The 18,778-nt window shown below is 40.6% G+C and overlaps 1 protein-coding gene across 3 annotated transcripts in view; it reads left to right on the top strand.

Annotated features, from left to right (window-relative positions):
* soga1 (suppressor of glucose, autophagy associated 1) overlaps positions 1-18,778 on the top strand; it is a 187,879-nt gene that overhangs the window by 158,314 nt on the left and 10,787 nt on the right. For all 3 annotated transcript variants that reach the window (XM_034696867.1, XM_034696865.1, XM_034696866.1), the window contains 4 exons: positions 8,294-8,446; positions 8,959-9,075; positions 17,247-17,317; positions 17,475-17,622. In XM_034696867.1, coding sequence (XP_034552758.1) covers positions 8,294-8,446; positions 8,959-9,075; positions 17,247-17,317; positions 17,475-17,622 — 489 coding nt within the window. The remainder of the gene's footprint in view (positions 1-8,293; positions 8,447-8,958; positions 9,076-17,246; positions 17,318-17,474; positions 17,623-18,778) is intronic.

An 18,778-nucleotide genomic window follows, 5' to 3' on the forward strand; every position in this document is an offset into this window, starting at 1 on the left:
TTAGAGTTTGGATGTAACTGTAGATGGAAACAGAGGAGCATCATCAGACTTTAATTCATCTGTAGTTGAGAGAAGAAAAGGGAAACATCCAGGTTTCATGAATCTTCAGAGCTCCAGCTTTAAATACTCAATGCGTCTGCTAGTTTGTTCTATATTTACCATCCACTGTACATCCTCTGTGTGCGTTATATAATATCTAGGTTATGGCTTTATTTAGAAGCCTGGCACATATTTCATCTCCAGGGAAAGTGTAGGTTTGTGCTTGCTCTGAGAAGCTGATGGGTGGTATGTGAAACGAGTGATTACAGAAATGTCTGGCGGCAGGAATCGGCTTCAGGCTGTTAGACTGTAAGTGTTCTCATTATGATTTCAATGTCATTTTCTATATCGACAATACAGTGACTGTGTAAAGTGTTTCATTAATTATTCACCACGCCTCACACTTCTTCAGATGATGTTCTTCTGTTTGTCTTCAACAATTAGAGCAAAGGATGAGGTGATAAATTAAATTTACATATTCCCCCTGACCTCCCACTCATCCTCTGAAATCTCTTGTTGGTTTGTGTTTGCTTGCATGTTGTTGTTAGTAGCATGACTCTGAATCTGGGGTTTTATTGTAATAGGTTCTCTCAAACGAGGCCCTGTGGTCCCCTCTTGGTCATCAAACTTAATTAATAATCTAAGCTTTTATCTTCAAGGTTTTACTTGAATGAATAGGAGTAATTGAACTTGCTAAATGGTGAGCGGCGAGTCATGAAACAGATGCCTCGTGTCCACCAAATAAAGCCAGTGAAAATGGGCTCCCTTTCAATGCATCAGCAGCAAACCTTGTTATGACACGGGCCTCGTTAAGCTGCGATCCTCATTAACGACACACACTGTTCCCAAAGGAGACGGGAGCTGGGCTCGGGGTGCGTGTGTTGCACTGTGATTGGCTTCCAGGCACTTCCATTAGCACCCTACGATGAGGGAGTCGGATCAAAGGAGGCAGGGAGAGAGATTGATGGGTCTGTGGTGGGGGGGGGGGGTGTCTGTGTGAGTGCGTGTGCGTGTCTCTGTGTCAAATTGATGGACCCACCAGTCTCTGCTGTGTGAGCGATGGCGCTCAGGGAGAGAGGGGAAAGGGAAAGCAGAGCTCCTCATAAACATTCGCACCTACAGGCTGTGTGATAGCATGCTGGATTTATGTGTGAAGAAGCCCAAAATAGAGGCTGAGAAGTGTGGTGTAAGAGGGGAAGAGGATGGAGAGAGGGGAAGAAGGTATGGAAGTGAAAGAGGGTAAAGGAAAGAGAGTAGAGATAGCAGCTGATCAGGAATATAAAGGAAACATTCATTTTATCTACATCTTATTATGCCCTAAGCACAATATGAACATCATATGAAGATCATCCAGAGTGCAGTAAGACAGTGTAAGGATTTCAGCTGTCCATGAGATCATGTATAAACCCTCCTGTGTGAGGAGAAACCAAGCAGCAACCACCTAAAAATATGAGGCCAATGCAGAAGTGTTAAAAAGTGCAGTTCATCAAGTGTCCACTAGAGGCTGGCTGCAGAAACACCAGAAACCACATACACACCCATTCAAAGAGACAATCTTTATAGCAGAAATAAACATGTTTACAGCCTGGTTCAAAAAACAAGTGTAGTCTAGTTGGGTCATTTCTTGATCAGCACACACTGTATGGGGGGGATTTTTTTTCCAACGTGGCAATTTCGAAGATATTAAGATTACAATTTTTCAATTATGAGAGGCACAGCTGACTTGATTTTTTTACATTTTATTTTTTTTTATTTTATTTGTAACTTTTGTAATGTAACAAGACAAAACAAATACAATCAAACAGGGGCTCAGACATGTGAAATGAAATAAAATAAAATTGATAATATGAAAAATAAAAAACAGACAAATAAATTAATAGAAAACATGTGAAGAAAATGTTAGTTGAGAGATGATTGTAAATAACAAAGTAAACGAAGATAAGTAATAAAATAAATAGAAATACTTATATACACATAAACACACATATGCACACACATGCATACGTATGCATACACATACATACACACATAAATAATGTAGAGAGAAAGCAGAGAGAAACAAACAAAAAATAAATAAATAAAAATAAAAATAAACAAACATAAAAGACCATACAAAGCTGCCAATTAAGATGCGTACTCTGGAGTGCTATGCGTCAAGTCTGCATATACAAAGAAATACTCCACTTTCATCACACGTCAGCCTCATCCAAAAAGGCAAGGAACGGGCTCCAGATAGCTGAGAATGTCTTCACAGAGCTAGATTGCAGGAACCTTAGTCTCTCCATTTGTATGACTGACATCATGTTAGAAATCCATTCCTGAAAAGAAGGAGGGGATGGGGACTTCCATTGCTTCAAAATAAGTCACAGCTGACTTGATTGACAGGCTGGAACACTATAGCTGTTGGCTAGGAGGCTCAAAGCACACCTCTTTACATCACAATCGCTCCATTATTTATAGTCTATGGTCTCAACTCTGTGGGTTTTCATTTGACGTTTGTCCTTTGCTGCATGTCATCCCCTTCAGCTGACCTCTCAGCTACAGGCAGAACGTCCAAAAGATGAACTCACAGAAAAAGAGTTAAGTCATAAAATGTATAAAACATGGACATGGTCTTAGTGATGTCACCCATGTTTTGAGGCCTAAAGATGGTGGGCAACATATTGGAAATGCTGACTCAACCTAACTTTATTCTATGGATCCCCATTAGCTTCCACAGTGTGGTCGCTCGTCTTCCTGAGGTCCACACAACAGAACAAAAATAAGAAAAACAATTATTTTAAATCACACAGTATCCATAACACATGAAGGAAATAGCAGCCAGCCGTCAAAGTCAAAAATGGAAATGCTAAATAAAATAAGTATCTGTGCAAATAAACAATAATTAGTATTAAACAACAACAAAAAATGGAAACAAAAAAAAAACTCTTACAAAACACATGGCAACAAAAACAATAAGATAAGATAAGATATACTTTTTATATCTTATATAACATCTTACAACACGGGACAGGGGAAAACAACAATGTACTAACATAGTTAAAAAATATAATAACAATAGTAATAGCAATGACAAGGGTACAATATAATAAAATAAGGGAACTATTACAGATATATTCACACTATGTACACTTCTATCTGATAAATAGATAAGGTAAGTTATTGCATGATAAAAATTGCACCAGGTTATTTAAAAACAAACATACACAGTATGAAGAACAGTGTGATTCAGATGGATACAGTAGTTATTTGTGAATGTGCCAAGTCACAGTACACAAGTTTTAAAACAATGATAACATAACATCTAACCTGTGACCAACCTAGACCCAGGTAGGGCTGAGGTGTGTTTTTAGCTACCCAGCATCACTCCCACCTGTTTGTCAAATCAGCTTTGCCCCCATATTATGCAGATTAGTGTAGAACTCTTATTATCTGATTGGATGAGCACAAAATCACCCAAATACGATATATACAGATATATAAATGAGCAGCACACCCAAACCACTTTTTTACCAGACTGTAAACATGTTTTACTCTGCGGTAAATCATGTACTTTATTAATCCCCATCGGGAAAATTCAAGTTTGACACTGAGGTTTTTTGATCATGGTACACACATTAGTTTTTAAACATACACTCATGCACAAACATGCTACGGCCATGCACTTATGGAGAGATGTCAGAGTGATAGGGGTGTAATGATTCTTTTTAACAATGATTGATTCGTATCATGACTCGTGGGAACCGATACAATTAGTATCCGAAACGATTCAGTGACTTGAAATTGATTCAGTAACTTTTCAGCCAAAAATTCCACCAGTGTGACTGTGAGATAAATCCCTTGATACTGGACAGTCCTAGATTCCTGTTGTTGTTGTGATGTTTTTGTCCTGAGCTGAGTTTTGTCCTAGTCTCTGACTAAACATGCTGGAGAGGCCTGAGGCTTCTGCAGAGCTGATGTTACCTTGATGAACGCTGCAAGAGGTGCCTGGACGGTCGGCGTTGTGTGAAATCCCATGACGCCTTAGTAGGTGGTTGGATAGATTTGTGGTGTTGCCGTGGTAACTTTACTTGACCTTTACATATCCTACAAACAGCGAGCGACTTATTTCGAACATCTCTGTCTTTGCAAAAGCCAAAGTGTTTCCACACGCTGGACCACAATGGTGGTTTGATCATTTCTGGCTCTCCGGCTTCTCCTCTGCCGTTCTCCATGCTATGATTTGTTGTCTGCTGGCGTGTGGCGATGACGTCACAGACAGGCAGCCTGAATTGAGTAACGTTTAACGTCTTTATCATTAAAAGTGTAAAAAAAACACATCCATATAAAGTCTGCTGTGCTTAAATCCAATGTGTTATTTCCTAGTATGGATACAATCCATTTATTACCTTTTAAAACGATGTTAGATCCATATATGTCGTCTGGAAGGCCAACTTGCCGAGCACAGATCGATGTAGTCGGATCATAGGAATATAAATGGATACATCGATGTAGAAGATGAATCGTTACACCCCTACAGAGTGAGGAGGCTGCCTTCAACCAGCACCACCCGAGCAGTTTGGGGTTTGGTGCCTTGCTCAAGGGCACATCGGCTGTGTCCCGGCAAATAAACCAGCACCTCTCCAGCCACTGGTCCATTTGCCAAACTTGGTCCCTGCCGGGACTTGAACCCAAGCTCAGTGCTTATGGATAAAGCTACTGCTGCTACATGTAGCCTGGACTCCTCTCTGCAATCAGGCTCAAGTGGACAATCAAAGAACAGCATTTTTCAACACTGGATGTTGCTGCTTGGTTAATATACACTACCAGTCTAAAGTTTGGACACACCTTCTCATTCAATGGTTTTTATTTATTTTAATTATTTTCAACATTGTAGATTAATACTGAAGACATCAAAACTATGAAATAATCTGGTTTTGCCATAATCTGGATTACAGCAGTAGTCAAATAGGGCTATCCATTGTGTACTAACCCTACCTCTGATCAACACAACTGATGGTCTCAAACACATTAAGAAGGCAAGTCATTCTACAAATGAACTCTTGACAAGGCTCATGTTCATTAGAAACCATTCCAGGAGACCACTTCATGAAGCAGACTGAGAGAATACCAAGAGTGTGCAAAGCTGTCATGAAGGAAAAAGGGGGCTACTTTACAGAATCTAAAATCTAAAACAGATTCTGCTTTTTTTAACATCTTTTGGTTCATTCAATAATTCCATATATGTTCTTTCAAAGTTTTGATGTCTTCAGTATTAATCTACAGTGTTTACAATCATTACAATAAATACAAACCCTTGAATGAGAAGGTGTTTCCAAACTTTTGTCTGGTAGTTTACATGGAGTCAATGACTCAGCAGTAAAAGCAGTAAGGTTTGGTTTCTTGGCTAATCCACAGCACTAAGATTCTTAAACATGCATACATCTGTTTTCTGATACAATAAAAATGCCTGCTTAGAAATAAATAATAATTTATCATTATGCCTTTATATATTTTTAACTACAATCAAAACTCTGGCAATTTTCATGCAGAATTTATTCTCCTGGCCTGAAAGGACTTTTTCGCTCTCTGCTCGGTCACTCACAGTCATGAAAGAAGTGCTAGCTAAATATGCTATCAAAATGTTCCAACCTGTGTTTTTCACTAAGCCAGTATATCCCACGTATTACCCAATCACTGTCTGTGCATCAAATTACAAGTCTGGATAGACCAAAATACCCACAATGTCAGCTCCACCCGTCCACACTGTTGTTACTTCAGATTTCTAATGACACGTTTCTGTAATGCAGATCATAGTTTGTGTTTGCAGACTCTGAATAGTCCTGCATGAACACAATGGTCACATTTTGTTGAGTTCCCTACATCATCAATATCTATTATACTTAAGGAAACCCGAAGCAGGTCCATGGGACTTTACACTCTGGAGAGGCAAGGCAAGGCAAGGCAGCTTTATTTGTATAGTGCATTTCATACACGAGGGCAACTCAATGTGCTTTACATTAAAACATTAAAAGCATTGGAGACATTCAGACAAGCATAAAAGAACATAATTAAAATGACAAATATAATAAAACAGAAAAGAAAAGGAAAATTAGAAATATATTAAAAATTACATTAAAATTTTAATTTAAAGTGGGTTAAAATAATCTAAGATAGGAAGGCAGAGGTAAATAAAAAAGTCTTAGTCTTTGATTTAAAGAGGTGAGAGTTGGAGCAGACCTGCAGCTTTCAGGGAGTGTGTTCCAGATATGTGGTGCATAATGACTAAACGCTGCTTCACCATGTTTCCTTCTGACTCTAGGGACTGAAAGCAGACCAGTACCTGATGACCTCAGAGGTCGAGGTGGTTCATAAAGTAGTAGCAGATCAGCAATGTATTTTGGGCCTAAACCCTTCAGGTCTTTATAAACCATCAGCAGGATTTTAAAGTCTATTCTCTGACAGACAGGAAGCCAGTGTAGAGATCTAAGAACTGGAGTGATGTGGTCTACTTTTTTGGTCCTTGTTAGGACTCGAGCAGCAGCATTCTGTATGAGCTGCAGTCGTCTGATGGACTTTTTAGGGAGTCCTGTAAAGACCCCGTTACAGTAGTCTAGTCTGCTAAAGATAAATGCATGGAGGAGTTTTTCTGCATCCTGCTGAGACATGAGTCCTTTAACCCTCGATATATTCTTAAGGTGATAGTAGGCTGACTTTGTTATGGTCTTAATGTGGCTGCTGAAATTAAGGTCTGAGTCTATGACTACACCAAGGTTTCTGGCTTGGTTTGAACATTTCATCATTGCAGATTGGAGCTGAGCAGTAACCTTTAACCTTTCTTCCTTGGCTCCAAAAACAATCATTTCAGTTTTTTCTTTGTTTAACTGAAGAAAGTTCTGGCTCGTCCAGTCATTGATTTGTTCAATGCATTTACTCAGTGTTTGTATGGGACTATAATCCCCTGGTGATATGGTGATGTAAATGTGTGTGTCATCTGCATAGCTATGGTATTTTATTTGGTTGTTTCTTATTATCTCACCTAAGGGGAGCATGTAGATGTTGAATAGAGAGAGAGGCTGGTCTGTTGTGCCGGCTCTCATTAGCGATGTAAGGATATATTGCAAGACAGTAAAAAATCGATACAAATAAGGGTGGATTAAAATCCATTCAACAACATTTATATCTGGATATTATTTTTAAACAGTAGAAGGTTCTATCTGCATTATACTCTGCTTGTTCAACATCATGAAGTCTCTTGTCTGCTCTCTCGTCACTCTCTGAGTGGAGGTGTTTGAAGTTTAAAGCATGTTTCAGAATCAGCTGACTGAAGGTGTTGATCACAGTGGAGACGCTCAGCTGGGGGCTGCAGCTGAGTGACAGGTCTCCACGAGCGCTTTTTTTCTCCGCTGCTGGACTGATTCTGACCTGGTTGCGCTCCCGGCTGACACATGACCACATTTGAATGCTTATTTTTCTCAATAAGAAGGAGAAAACTGGACACTGAGTCTGAAATCTGATCCTGTTCAGTTGTCCTGTTGCAGTAAATCCACATGTTGTAGTCTGAGTCTTCACTCTATGACCATGCGTCCACAGAGATGATTTATAAGCCTGCTCCTCACGTTGATATTCAGTGTGTAAACATTTTGAACACCTCAATATGATCTGTAGCTGTTTAATACAGTCAGTAATATACACTGTGTCCTGAAGGAACATTTGATTTAGGGGGGAAAAACACATTTGTCATTATTTTTGACAAGGAAAACATTCAGGTTTTTTTAATGATTAAACGATAACTGATCGTTAACATTTCCAAAGATTGATCAAAGAAAATACTTGAAATTTTCATCCCTAATTTAAAGAGATTGACCTTATTTGTTTTAATATTTAATATTTTCATTAGGGAATTGTTCACTTTCCATTTCTCTATAATTGTTCTGAAATTTTCCAACAAGGTATTTTTGTACAGTGATTTTAGTTTTTTTCAAGGAAATATAAGAGAACAAATATATATTGCAACTGTCCATATCTGAGAATTGAAATAAAATAATAGTTGTTTAAATTTTGAGTTCAATCCAGTTTTCTTGAAAATCGTTAGAGACTTGCGTCGTGAACCAGAAATCGGGATTGGAATCGAATCCTTGGTCGAGTGTATCCTTACTTCCCTAGCTCTCATTCCTGCTCTGCACAGATAAATGTCACACAACATGTTCTCAGTGTTTCTGTTGTTGTTGCTATGATGATACTGACACTCCCCTCTGCATCTTTCTGTCTCCAGCTCGAAACCAAGACTGGGAAAACAGCAGCCGCTCTTTCTGCCTCTGATGCACTGGAACCTCCAGACCTGAAGGTGGCGCTGAAGAGGGAGCGTGAAGAACATCAGCATCTATTGGCTGATTCCTATGCAGCAGTGATGGATGTAACTAAACAGGTACATGTGTATTTTCCTGAGTGTGGGTAAACTGTGGTTTGATGTGGCCATGGCTCATTGTGTTATAATATATAAACAAAGACTAAAGGTCTTGAAAAGGATGTTTGAAATTATATAATACCTTTTCCTACCTGACGAGGAAGTCACCTAATTTATGTCAACACTCAAGAGTTGTGTTTCCCTTCACATCATTTTGTATTTCATATTCTTCTTTTTGTTCTAAGTTATCTGAACATTATCTGAATGTTATCTGGACATCTGAAGAGAGACAGGAAATGTGTGGAGTAGAGAGTGGGGAAGGATATGCAGTAAATGGTTGAGGCTGGAATCAAACCTGCAACCTTTGCAATGAGGGGCTATGGCACGCTTTTAGACCGCCAACAGCGCCCCAGCAGCGCCCCAATGTATTTCATATTCTTGCGGTGTGTGCTCTACTTCCATCCAATACCCCCCGTCTGACATTCTCCTCTTCTTTCCATCCCTCCGCTGTGGCCGACTTGCGAACCAATCAGCTTCAGATCGGAGAGAGGAACTGGAGCAGAGAGAAGCTGGAGCTGCTGGAGAGGTTCAGTCAGGAGAGGGCTCAGTGGGAGCAGAGGCTGAGAGAGGCCACAGCACAGCAGGGGAAGGTATGAGGAGCTGCGTGATGCAGAGTGTGTGTGCGCATGTGGGAGAGAGAGAGAGAGAGAGAGAGAGAGATGAGATGAGATGAGATTGGGTGATGAAATCTGACAAGATGTGGAAAAATATCTGAGAAAAAGAGGACATCAAAAGTGTGTTGGTTCATTGGATTGGAGATGTTTTTACTGGTACATGAAGTGAAATCTAATGAGTTGCCTTCTGTGGAAAAACAAGTGTATAAAGCTCAGGGTTGGGGAGCCATGGTATAGCAACCAGGCTGCAAGGCTACATTTCAGTATGAGTAGTTTTAAGTGTAATCTTTCCCTCCCCTTGGTATTACACATTCACTGTATATGGTATAGACAGTGCGCCTCCATGAGCCTCCCATTTAGAGATGTGAAACCAAAATACGGCCTTAAAGAAACACTGTCATGTTGTGCAGGAGTGACGTCACATCCCTTTCTCTAACCAAAACTGTACACTGTTTAAATAAATGGTCACAGCATCCGTGACGTCACCCATCTGCCGATCATCAGTAGGTGCCATACTGGAAATGCTGAACACAATCTAATATCTGTTGAGCTAGTGTGAGGTAAAGAGGCGGGCCTTTAGCCTCCTCGCTAACAGCTACAGTGTTCCCACCTGTCAATCAAGTCAGCCATGTCCTTATTTGGGCAAAACTTGTACGTTAAATACCATTGAAAATACAGAGTTAGATTAAATTCACCCCCCGTACAGTGGGTCTCATTCATGAAAGGTGAGTAAATCTGTGTGTAGATTTGCACATAAAAGCTCACACTACTAAAACTCTACTCCGGATTCATGAACGGAGTGGGAAACTCAGATTTGAACGTAAACACGTGTGTAAGATCATGAATGCCAACCCATCTTAAACTGACAGCGTGCTCCTGGAGATCATCAATTAACATAAATCCCCGCCCATGCATAGCAAATAACCTCCATATAAGGACACAGACCTGTGCAGCTGGTCGGCCTGCCCTGCAATCATGGTGCAAGGAAAAAAGGACGGAGAGCAAAAAAAGAACTTCTCTGAGGTGGAGATTGAAATTATTTTGGGCGTAATGGAATGTAGGAAGCACATTTTATTTTCTATGGATATAAAATGATAAGTCTCTACATATAAAACACGTGCATTTATATAGAAGACTACATTCTTACCAACAAGCCAGCTGTCTCTCCCAGCTCCATTCTCCAAACGGGTGCCAGTATGAAGCTGTCATGCTTCCAACCAGGACAACACACAGTTTGCATCACATATCAGCTTCACATTCACGGAATGAAAGTTTTTCCAGTTTATGTACTCAAATGCATCATCAGATGGAGCCTTGATGTGTATGTGTGTGCAGTCTATGGCACTGATGACATTTGGCGTGTTGGCCAGCGCGCTAAACCCCCGCTTTACCTCGATTTGCCGTTGTGCTCCATAGGGGAATTGAATGTACTCTGGCCTTCATTCAGTAATGAATTAAAATGCGGTGGTAAAATGCGGCTCATTGATGGCTGGGAGATCCAGATCTATCTGCCATCTCCCTCCCTCAGCTCCAATCTGCACAGATGAAATGTTCAAACCAAGCCAGAAACCTTGGTGTAGTCTTAGACTCAGACCTTAATTTCAGCAGCCACATTAAGACAATTACAAAGTCAGCCTACTATCACCTTAAGAATATATCAAGGATTAAAGGACTTATGTCTCAGCAGGATGCAGAAAAACTCCTCCATGCATTTATCTTTAGCAGACTAGACTACTGTAACGGGGTCTTTACAGGACTCCCTAAAAAGTCCATCAGACGACTGCAGCTCATACAGAATGCTGCTGCTCGAGTCCTAACAAGGACCAAAAAAGTAGACCACATCACTCTTCTTAGATCTCTACACTGGCTCCCTGTTGGTCAGAGACTTTAAAATCCTGCTGATGGTTTATAAAGACCTGAAAGGTTTAGGCCCAAAATACATTGCTGATCTGCTACTACTTTATGAACCACCTCTGAGGTCATCAGGTACTGGTCTGCTTTCAGTCCCTAGAGTCAGAATGAAACATGGTGAAGCAGCATTTAGTCATTATGCACCACATATCTGGAACACACTCCCTGAAAGCTGCAGGTCTGCTCCAACTCTCACCTCTTTAAATCAAAGACTAAGACTTTTTTATTTACCTCTGCCTTCCTATCTTAGATTATTTTAACTCACTTTAAATTAAAATTTTAATGTAATTTTTAATATATTTCTAATTTTCCTTTTCTTTTCTGTTTTATTATATTTGTCATTTTAATTGTGTTCTTTTATGCTTGTCTGGATGTCTCCAATGCTTTTAATGTTTTAATGTAAAGCACATTGAGTTGCCCTCGTGTATGAAATGCGCTATACAAATAAAACTGCCTCGCCTTGCCTCGCCTTGCCTCGCCTTGCCTCGCCTTGCCTCGCCTTGCCTCGCCTTGCCTCGCCTTGCCTCGCCTCGCCTCGCCTCTGGAAGGTCCCTGTGACTAAGAATCCCGGCACAGAGAGCACCTGTAAATGTGCGGGTATGGCGTGGCTTCTTTTAGTTGGCCTCGTCAGATTAGGCTCCAGTTAGTCTGTGGTTTTTAACAAGTAGTTCACATTCTAAACTTATTTGTTGTAAAAATATGTAATATATATTTTTAAAGGTGACATATCACGCAAAATTGACTTTTTAATGGTTCTCTACCTGAAATATGTTTCCCTGGCATGTCTACAAACCCCCCGAGAATGAAAAGAATCCATTCTGCCCCTGTTCTGATTTCTCCACCTTTCTGTAAATGTGTGTGAAACCAGCCGTTTCAGACTTCAGTGTTTTTGTTACGTAACAACAATATCCGGTCTGTCACGGAGTCAGAGCTCGGAGCTTGTTCAGCCCATAGACTGTATAAAATAATACTGAATCCCTCCTCCGTTTTTCATTACCTGCACAAATGTGTGCTAACAAGGAGCTTAGGAGGGAGGCATGCTAGTTGTAGGCTGTCTTAATAAACACAAAGGTCGGTTTTACTCCCCACGTCTGCAGATTTGAAGATATAGTGGATGATTTTTATTTGTCATGGATAAGTGCTAGCGCTAGTTAGCATAGCTACATAGCTACATGTCGTAGCTGTAGGTGTGTACCAAGACACACGTCGACATACTGACAAATAAAACAACAAGAAACACTAAATCTGTGACCAATCCTTCAGAAAAGGTCCTGCTGCCTTTCTGGCAGAGGTCGGTTTTACTCCCCACGTCTGCAGATTTGAAGATCTAGTGGATGATTTTTATTTATCATGGATAAGTGCTAGCGCTAATTGGCATAGCCACATAGCTACATGTTCATAGCTGTAGCTGTAGCTGTAGCTGTGAACAAAGACACACGTCTACATACTGATAAATAAAACAACAAGAAACACTAAATCTGTGACCAATCGTTCAGAAAGGTCCTGCTACAGGCGCCTCTCCGTCAGGATCAGATTCAGAGGGTTGAAGTAACGCGATCTCTGAGCAGCCGTGTATATTCAGCCAACATGTAAACATTAGATCAACGTGCTGGAGAGCCGAGGCACATCCACTTCCTGAGGGGGCGTGGTCAGAGAGAAAACAGAGTGTTCTGAGGAGGACTGAAGAAGAGGGCTTTTCAGGCAGACCAAAATCTGATTTCAAAGTGTTTTTTTGAGCATAAACTTTAAAGACATGTTTTGGGGACCTCTTAGACCAATATATATTGATGAAAAAAGCGTGATATGTCCCCTTTAATATTTTGTCATGTTTACATTACGTGTCTCAAAGGCAGCTGTGTATTGCGTACATAACAGAGAGCAGTACGTATTCAAATTGTCATTTCCGACAGTGACAAGCAGTATTTATGTGTATTCCTACATTTACACAAGCGCTACACACAGTCAGGAGCAGGTGTAGATTTTGTGAGTAGTTACTCACAGATCAGAACTACTAAAAGACTGATGAATGAGGAAATCCACGTATATTTCTGCTGCACACGGTTTACACACACATTCATGCTGCTCACGTTTCATGAATGAGACCCAGTGTGTGCTGATAGAGAAATGAGCTATTCAGACCTAAACCTTTTTTTTTCATTTCAAATGTCAAATCCTTGATGTCTTTTAGTGTAATGGTTCATGTCGCACTCTCAGTGTACTTACATGAAAATGAATTTAGGCCGACAAAGTAAACATGAGCAGTTACACCGTTTTGCAAAATACACAAACAACTTTGAAACACTGAGACAGATTACATCCCTTACTGTAAAACATTGGTCTGAGTGTTGCAGATAGCTGTGCATGGTTTGGGTTCTCAAAGATTGTTGTGTTGTCCCGTCCGGAGACGTTGCTGACTGTGCCTTTAACAGAAGCCTGAACGTCTATAATAACAGTTTTAATGTGAATAAGAACAACCCTGGATGGTTACAGTGGTAGAGCTGCAGTTTAATGTTACGTTGAGCTCTCCAAGAAAACATGGTCAGTCTGATCTGATGATTATACAGCAGAGCAGTCACCACCAGGCTGCTGCCACATGTCAGGAAGGGAGTGAGTTTAATTGCATCAGTTTTTTAAAGCGGTCATTACTTGTTGCTTCTCTGTTTCCAGTCTGAGGATTTTTACTGTCCTACCTTTCTCACTCTAATCCCTTTGGAATAATCATTGCCTCCCTCCCTTCTGGTCCATCTCCCTCCTCTTCCTTCCTCCTGTTTGTCTGTGAAGCGATCCATCTGAGTCCTTCCTTTAAAAGTACCCGTGTCCTGTGATGGAAACTTGGCAGGAGGCTGAAGCTTGTCATACTATAATTCACTCTGTCTGGGTGTCTCTGAGTGTGTCTGTGTCATGCTCTGACACCCCCAAATCTAATCTTCTGTCTGCTCTGCTTTTATGATGTTGTTGGGCCGTGCAGAGACTTCTGATATTTGATTATGGCGCCCCCCTCAGGCCAGTCAGTGTAATTTTCTTTCTGTTGAAACCTAATGGAGCTCTTCAGAAGTTTTTATTCATAGTCTGTATTATTGTAGAATTTGATGTATTTCCAGTTGGATTATTAATTAATTAATTAATTTAAAAAAATGTTTAACTTATTAATGAAGGAATCAATAAATCAATGAATCCATAAATAGGTAGTATAGTAGCCTATGTATGTATGTATAAACAGCAAATAGTATGTGTGTGTGTGTATGGTTTGGGGGGGGGGAATGGAAATATTTTCACCCACAAAGGGGGGCCTGCAGAAAAAGTTTGTGAATCACTGAATTAGTGAAACACTCAGGAAGGAACATTTCTTTTTTCACGCATTGACTCGGTCAGATATTTTCTGCCACCCATCTCACTCTTTTGCTGCTGCCACAGTATTACTGTTTTTTGGACGATATGCTCGTTTCCTGCATACACAGTCATTAATATCTCCAACTCCACTGGGGAGAAGAAGGAGGATTGAGGGTGTTTTTTTTCGCTTGTTGCCATGGTGAATCATGTTATCTGTGTTCCATTGAGGAGGGCTTTTTATATCCTCATGCACAAGCTTCACTCAGAGTTGACTGAAATAATTCTTATCACCTGTTCTGAAACCGAACACTCTGAGTTTGACAGCTCAGGGTTCCTCAACCTAGAGTTCTGGTTTTGACTCTGTGCTTGTTAAACTTGCTTCCTGAAACGGGGCCCTGGTCTCTATCTGACACTTGTGTGTTGAGACCAAGTGGCAACCTCTGGTCTAAAAATATGAGTCCAATGTGGAAGTGTTAAAAGCTGCAGTTCATCAAGGATCCACTTGAGGCTGGCTCCGGAAGTACCGGAAGTCACATACACATGAATGGGAAAAGACGATCTTTACAGCAGAAATAAACATGTTTACAGCCTGGTACAAAAGACGAGTGTAGTCTGGATAGCTCATTTCTTGATGTCCTCTCACTGTGAGGGGGGTGAATTTTTTTCTAACGCAGCAATTTCGAATATATTCAGATTACTAGTCTTCCAATGAGAGGCACAGCTGACTGCAGGAACACTGCAGCTATTGGCTAGGAGGCTCAAAGCCCGCCTCTTTACGTCACACTGGCTCCACAGAAGCAATATGGCTGCCGCCGACGATTGGTCTTAAAACAGCTCTTCAGAAACAGATGGGTGACATCACGAACACTACATCCATATTTTATGCAGTCTATGGTTGAGACCAACAAAAGTGGTGTGCATGAAATATCGCACACTTAAACTTGAAGTGGCTCCAAATGTGTGATGTAAAACAAACAGCAGTCACATCATTTTTTTAAACCACCTTGTATGTTGTCACAAACTTTGCTGTACAGCTCCAGTAAGGAGTGTTGAGACGACAGGACCGACTGTAGATGCTGTAAAAACCTGCGTATTCTACCACACAGACAGATGGTTGTCCAAAGCCATGAATGAAACTACCTTCTCTGTCATCTGGTGTTGTGGTAGATTATGTTGTGATTAAGGGGAGGGGCAGGTATTATAAGTTTTTCTTCTTCCTGCTCCTGTTTGTTCATGGACAGTGTATACTCTATTTTGTGAAGATGTGTATCGAATATGTTGTGTTGTCAAACACTGAAGTGAGCAAATACAATGAATGAATCATTTGGCCTTTTCCCCCTCTCCAGAGGAAGCCAAGAGTTTGTTGCTGCAGTGTTTTCAAACTCTGTAGTTGTAGTGAATGTTTCGTATTCTGCTGCATATTCAGTTTTCAGATGGCAGTATTGAACGCAGCTTTACTCCCACAGTCTTGCAAAATGATTGGATTGAATTTATTGCAAGTGGACTGTTTCAGCTTTGTCGTTTGAAATATTTCCACACAGCTGACATTTCTGCCAATGCTAAGTTATTTGTGAGTATGCATTCTGCTGCAAATTGTGCTGAGTTTACAACAGCTGATGTAAATGATGGTGTGAGATGATCAGCTCCCTGATCAACTACAAAAACGCCCAGATCGGCTCTGATCCAGTAGTTGAGATTGGGATCAGGAGATGTGCAGATGTCCTCTGCTCACATGCCAACTACTTTACAGATTCTGCATGTTTTAGCTCACTTTAAAATGTTTCCCTCTTGAAAACTGCAGATGGTATATGGCAGGGGTTCCCAAACTTTTCAGCCCCTGACCCCTAAAGTATAGGTGCCAAAGAATCCTGACCCCACTGTCCCTCAAAGTGATTTAATGTGTCTTCATTTAGCTGGTCTGCAGAAAATGACCCTACCTATATGAGCATGTGTCTGTGTTTCCTGTGTGTTATGAATGAACCTGCTGCTACTGATGCTTTGATAATTACCTGTTCACTAACCCTAAACTTAGGAGTCATCTGGAAACAAAGAAAGACAGAAAACTCACTACATTTTCTATTTTCAAAGTTTCAACTTTTTTTAATTGTATTTTTTTAGTATTTATTTGTTCACCACAAGTTAACACATTATATATAAGTCATACAAAAAAAAAATACAAGAAAAATACAATTATAGTAATATTAAAGAAATAATAATAATTATCATACAAACAAAAGGGAAGATAAACATAAGAAAACAAGGTAAATAAACAAAAAATAAATACAAATAATAAGTATTTTTAGATAAATACAAAAAAATACTTTCTGGAAGACATCTCAGGACCCCCCCATTTGTGTCTTGCAACCCCCAGGGGGTCCCGAGACACACTTTGGGAACCCCTGGTATATAGGATGGGGTAAAGCAGGTGTATATTTTTCTGCCCGTCAGTTCATAACACACACACACACACACACACACACTGCCTTGTCTGCAGTTCAGTGAGTTGCAGGTGAAAGACCATCAGTTTATCTGCACAACTAAGCGCATCATCTGCAGATGTCCTTTCCCCCTCTTCCTCTTTCTCTCCGTTGGTTTCTGTTCTCAGAGGGGAACTGGCTGCACAGAGTGAGATCAGGAAACACACTGACTCAGCATCTTCATGTGTGTGTGTGTGTGTGTGTGTGTGTGTGTGTGTGTGTGTGAGTTTGTGACTGTCTGCCACAGATAGATACTTGCTAGGCTCCACTTCCTCTGCAGACTCAGCTCTGGGGGAAGTTGATGGCACTGAAAGACTGAGGCGTGATGTGAAGAAATGAAGAATGCTACAGAAGCAGTCTACACTCATAATGAAAATGACAGCTTATTGATTTTATTATTACTAACTGTGATCTTCTTTGTCCTTACAGGCAAAGTCATTAGGTGGCGAGCCATCCTCAGACACAGTCATCACTATCACTAATGGAACAGCGTCACAAAGGTACCTCATAAAAACATTTAGAAGCACTAGCTTTAAAAAAAAAAGACATTTGATCCAACATTTCTCCTCAACCCAATTCATTGTTCAAATTTGTCTTCTTTCATCCAAGCTCCATAAATGTGTTGACTCCTCTTCTCTTTTCTCCGTCTATGAAAAGAACCAAATCCACATCAGAGCTGGACGGCCCAGAGGTCAACGGGACAGCCAATCAAGAGGAGCAGATCCAGTTTGCTGCTTTGCCTCTTTTCATTCGCCCAGAGCTGGGTGACCTCACCAGGAAGAACTGGACCTACTTGACCAATGAGGTGAATCAGAGTTAAAACATGAAGTTTACTGTGTTTCTCTCACTTGAATACCTTTAAAGCTGCTGTGAGGAACTTTTGTTTTGTATCGATTTTGGCGCCCCTCTTGTGGACAAAGTGATACCTCTTATCTCTTTTTCTTTACATGCAAAAGTAGTGTTTTCAACAAAAGCCTCATCCTGTTGTCTTCAACAGTCAACTTTATAAGGCAATGTGATTATTTTCCATGAAAACAGTCAAATAAAGGCTGTTTCTGAAGCAAGATGTCCATCATGTGTTCTGACACCTACCCCCCCAGGGTGGTTTCAGGCATTAAAAATTACAACAGAGAAGGTGCCAGTGTTGCTGCTGATGGTCTTGTTTGCTATTGAAGGTCATAAAGAGGCATCAGTATCATTTTCAGTCTGTTTCTCAACCAATTCAAAACTCCTCACAGGGCCTTTAAGTAAAATAAAAGCTGGATTTGCTCCTTTTTAATGAAATATACCAGATGTACAGTGGTGGAAAAAAGTTTTTGGACACCCCATGCATTTGTGAAAGATTGCATTAAGAATCACTCTTAGGCCTTTAAGTGCAATTTCTTTTAGTACAGTCACAGCCAAAATACTAAACAAATCTTAAAAAAAGCAAGTAAAACCTTTATTGGTTCCATAAAAATACATCAGAAATGTTGAGTATTGGGTCGTTTTGGTACCAGTGATCCACTAATGAAGGTCATGCTTTTTTATAAAGACACAATTCTGTCAAGCATGGTGGAGGCGGTATCATGGTTTGGGGATGCATGAGTGCTGCTGGTGTTGGTCATCTCACTGTCTCTGATGAACTCTGCCAAGTACTGTGCCATTCTCCAAACCCACATGCTTCCTTCTGCACTTGCACTGTTCCGTCGAGGTCAAAGCTGGATGTTTCAACAAGATAATGCCCCTTGCCGCACATCCAGGGCCAGTAGAACTTGTCTGCAGGAGCACAGCCCCATCCAGAGGGGTAGCTGTACTACGAAGCCGGATTTGCGGTTATCGAGGTGACTTCAGGGTTAACTCTGGATTTTCAGTACTACGAAGGTGGTTCACCATGGTTACTGATGCTGAACTCCTAACCTGCTCCGGGGCAGGTTATGTTCAGGATCAGAGATCAGTTTGGAGAAAACTCCACCCACTGA

Source organism: Notolabrus celidotus, chromosome 11 (assembly GCF_009762535.1).
Source record: "Notolabrus celidotus isolate fNotCel1 chromosome 11, fNotCel1.pri, whole genome shotgun sequence".
Taxonomy (NCBI): Eukaryota; Metazoa; Chordata; class Actinopteri; order Labriformes; family Labridae; genus Notolabrus; species Notolabrus celidotus.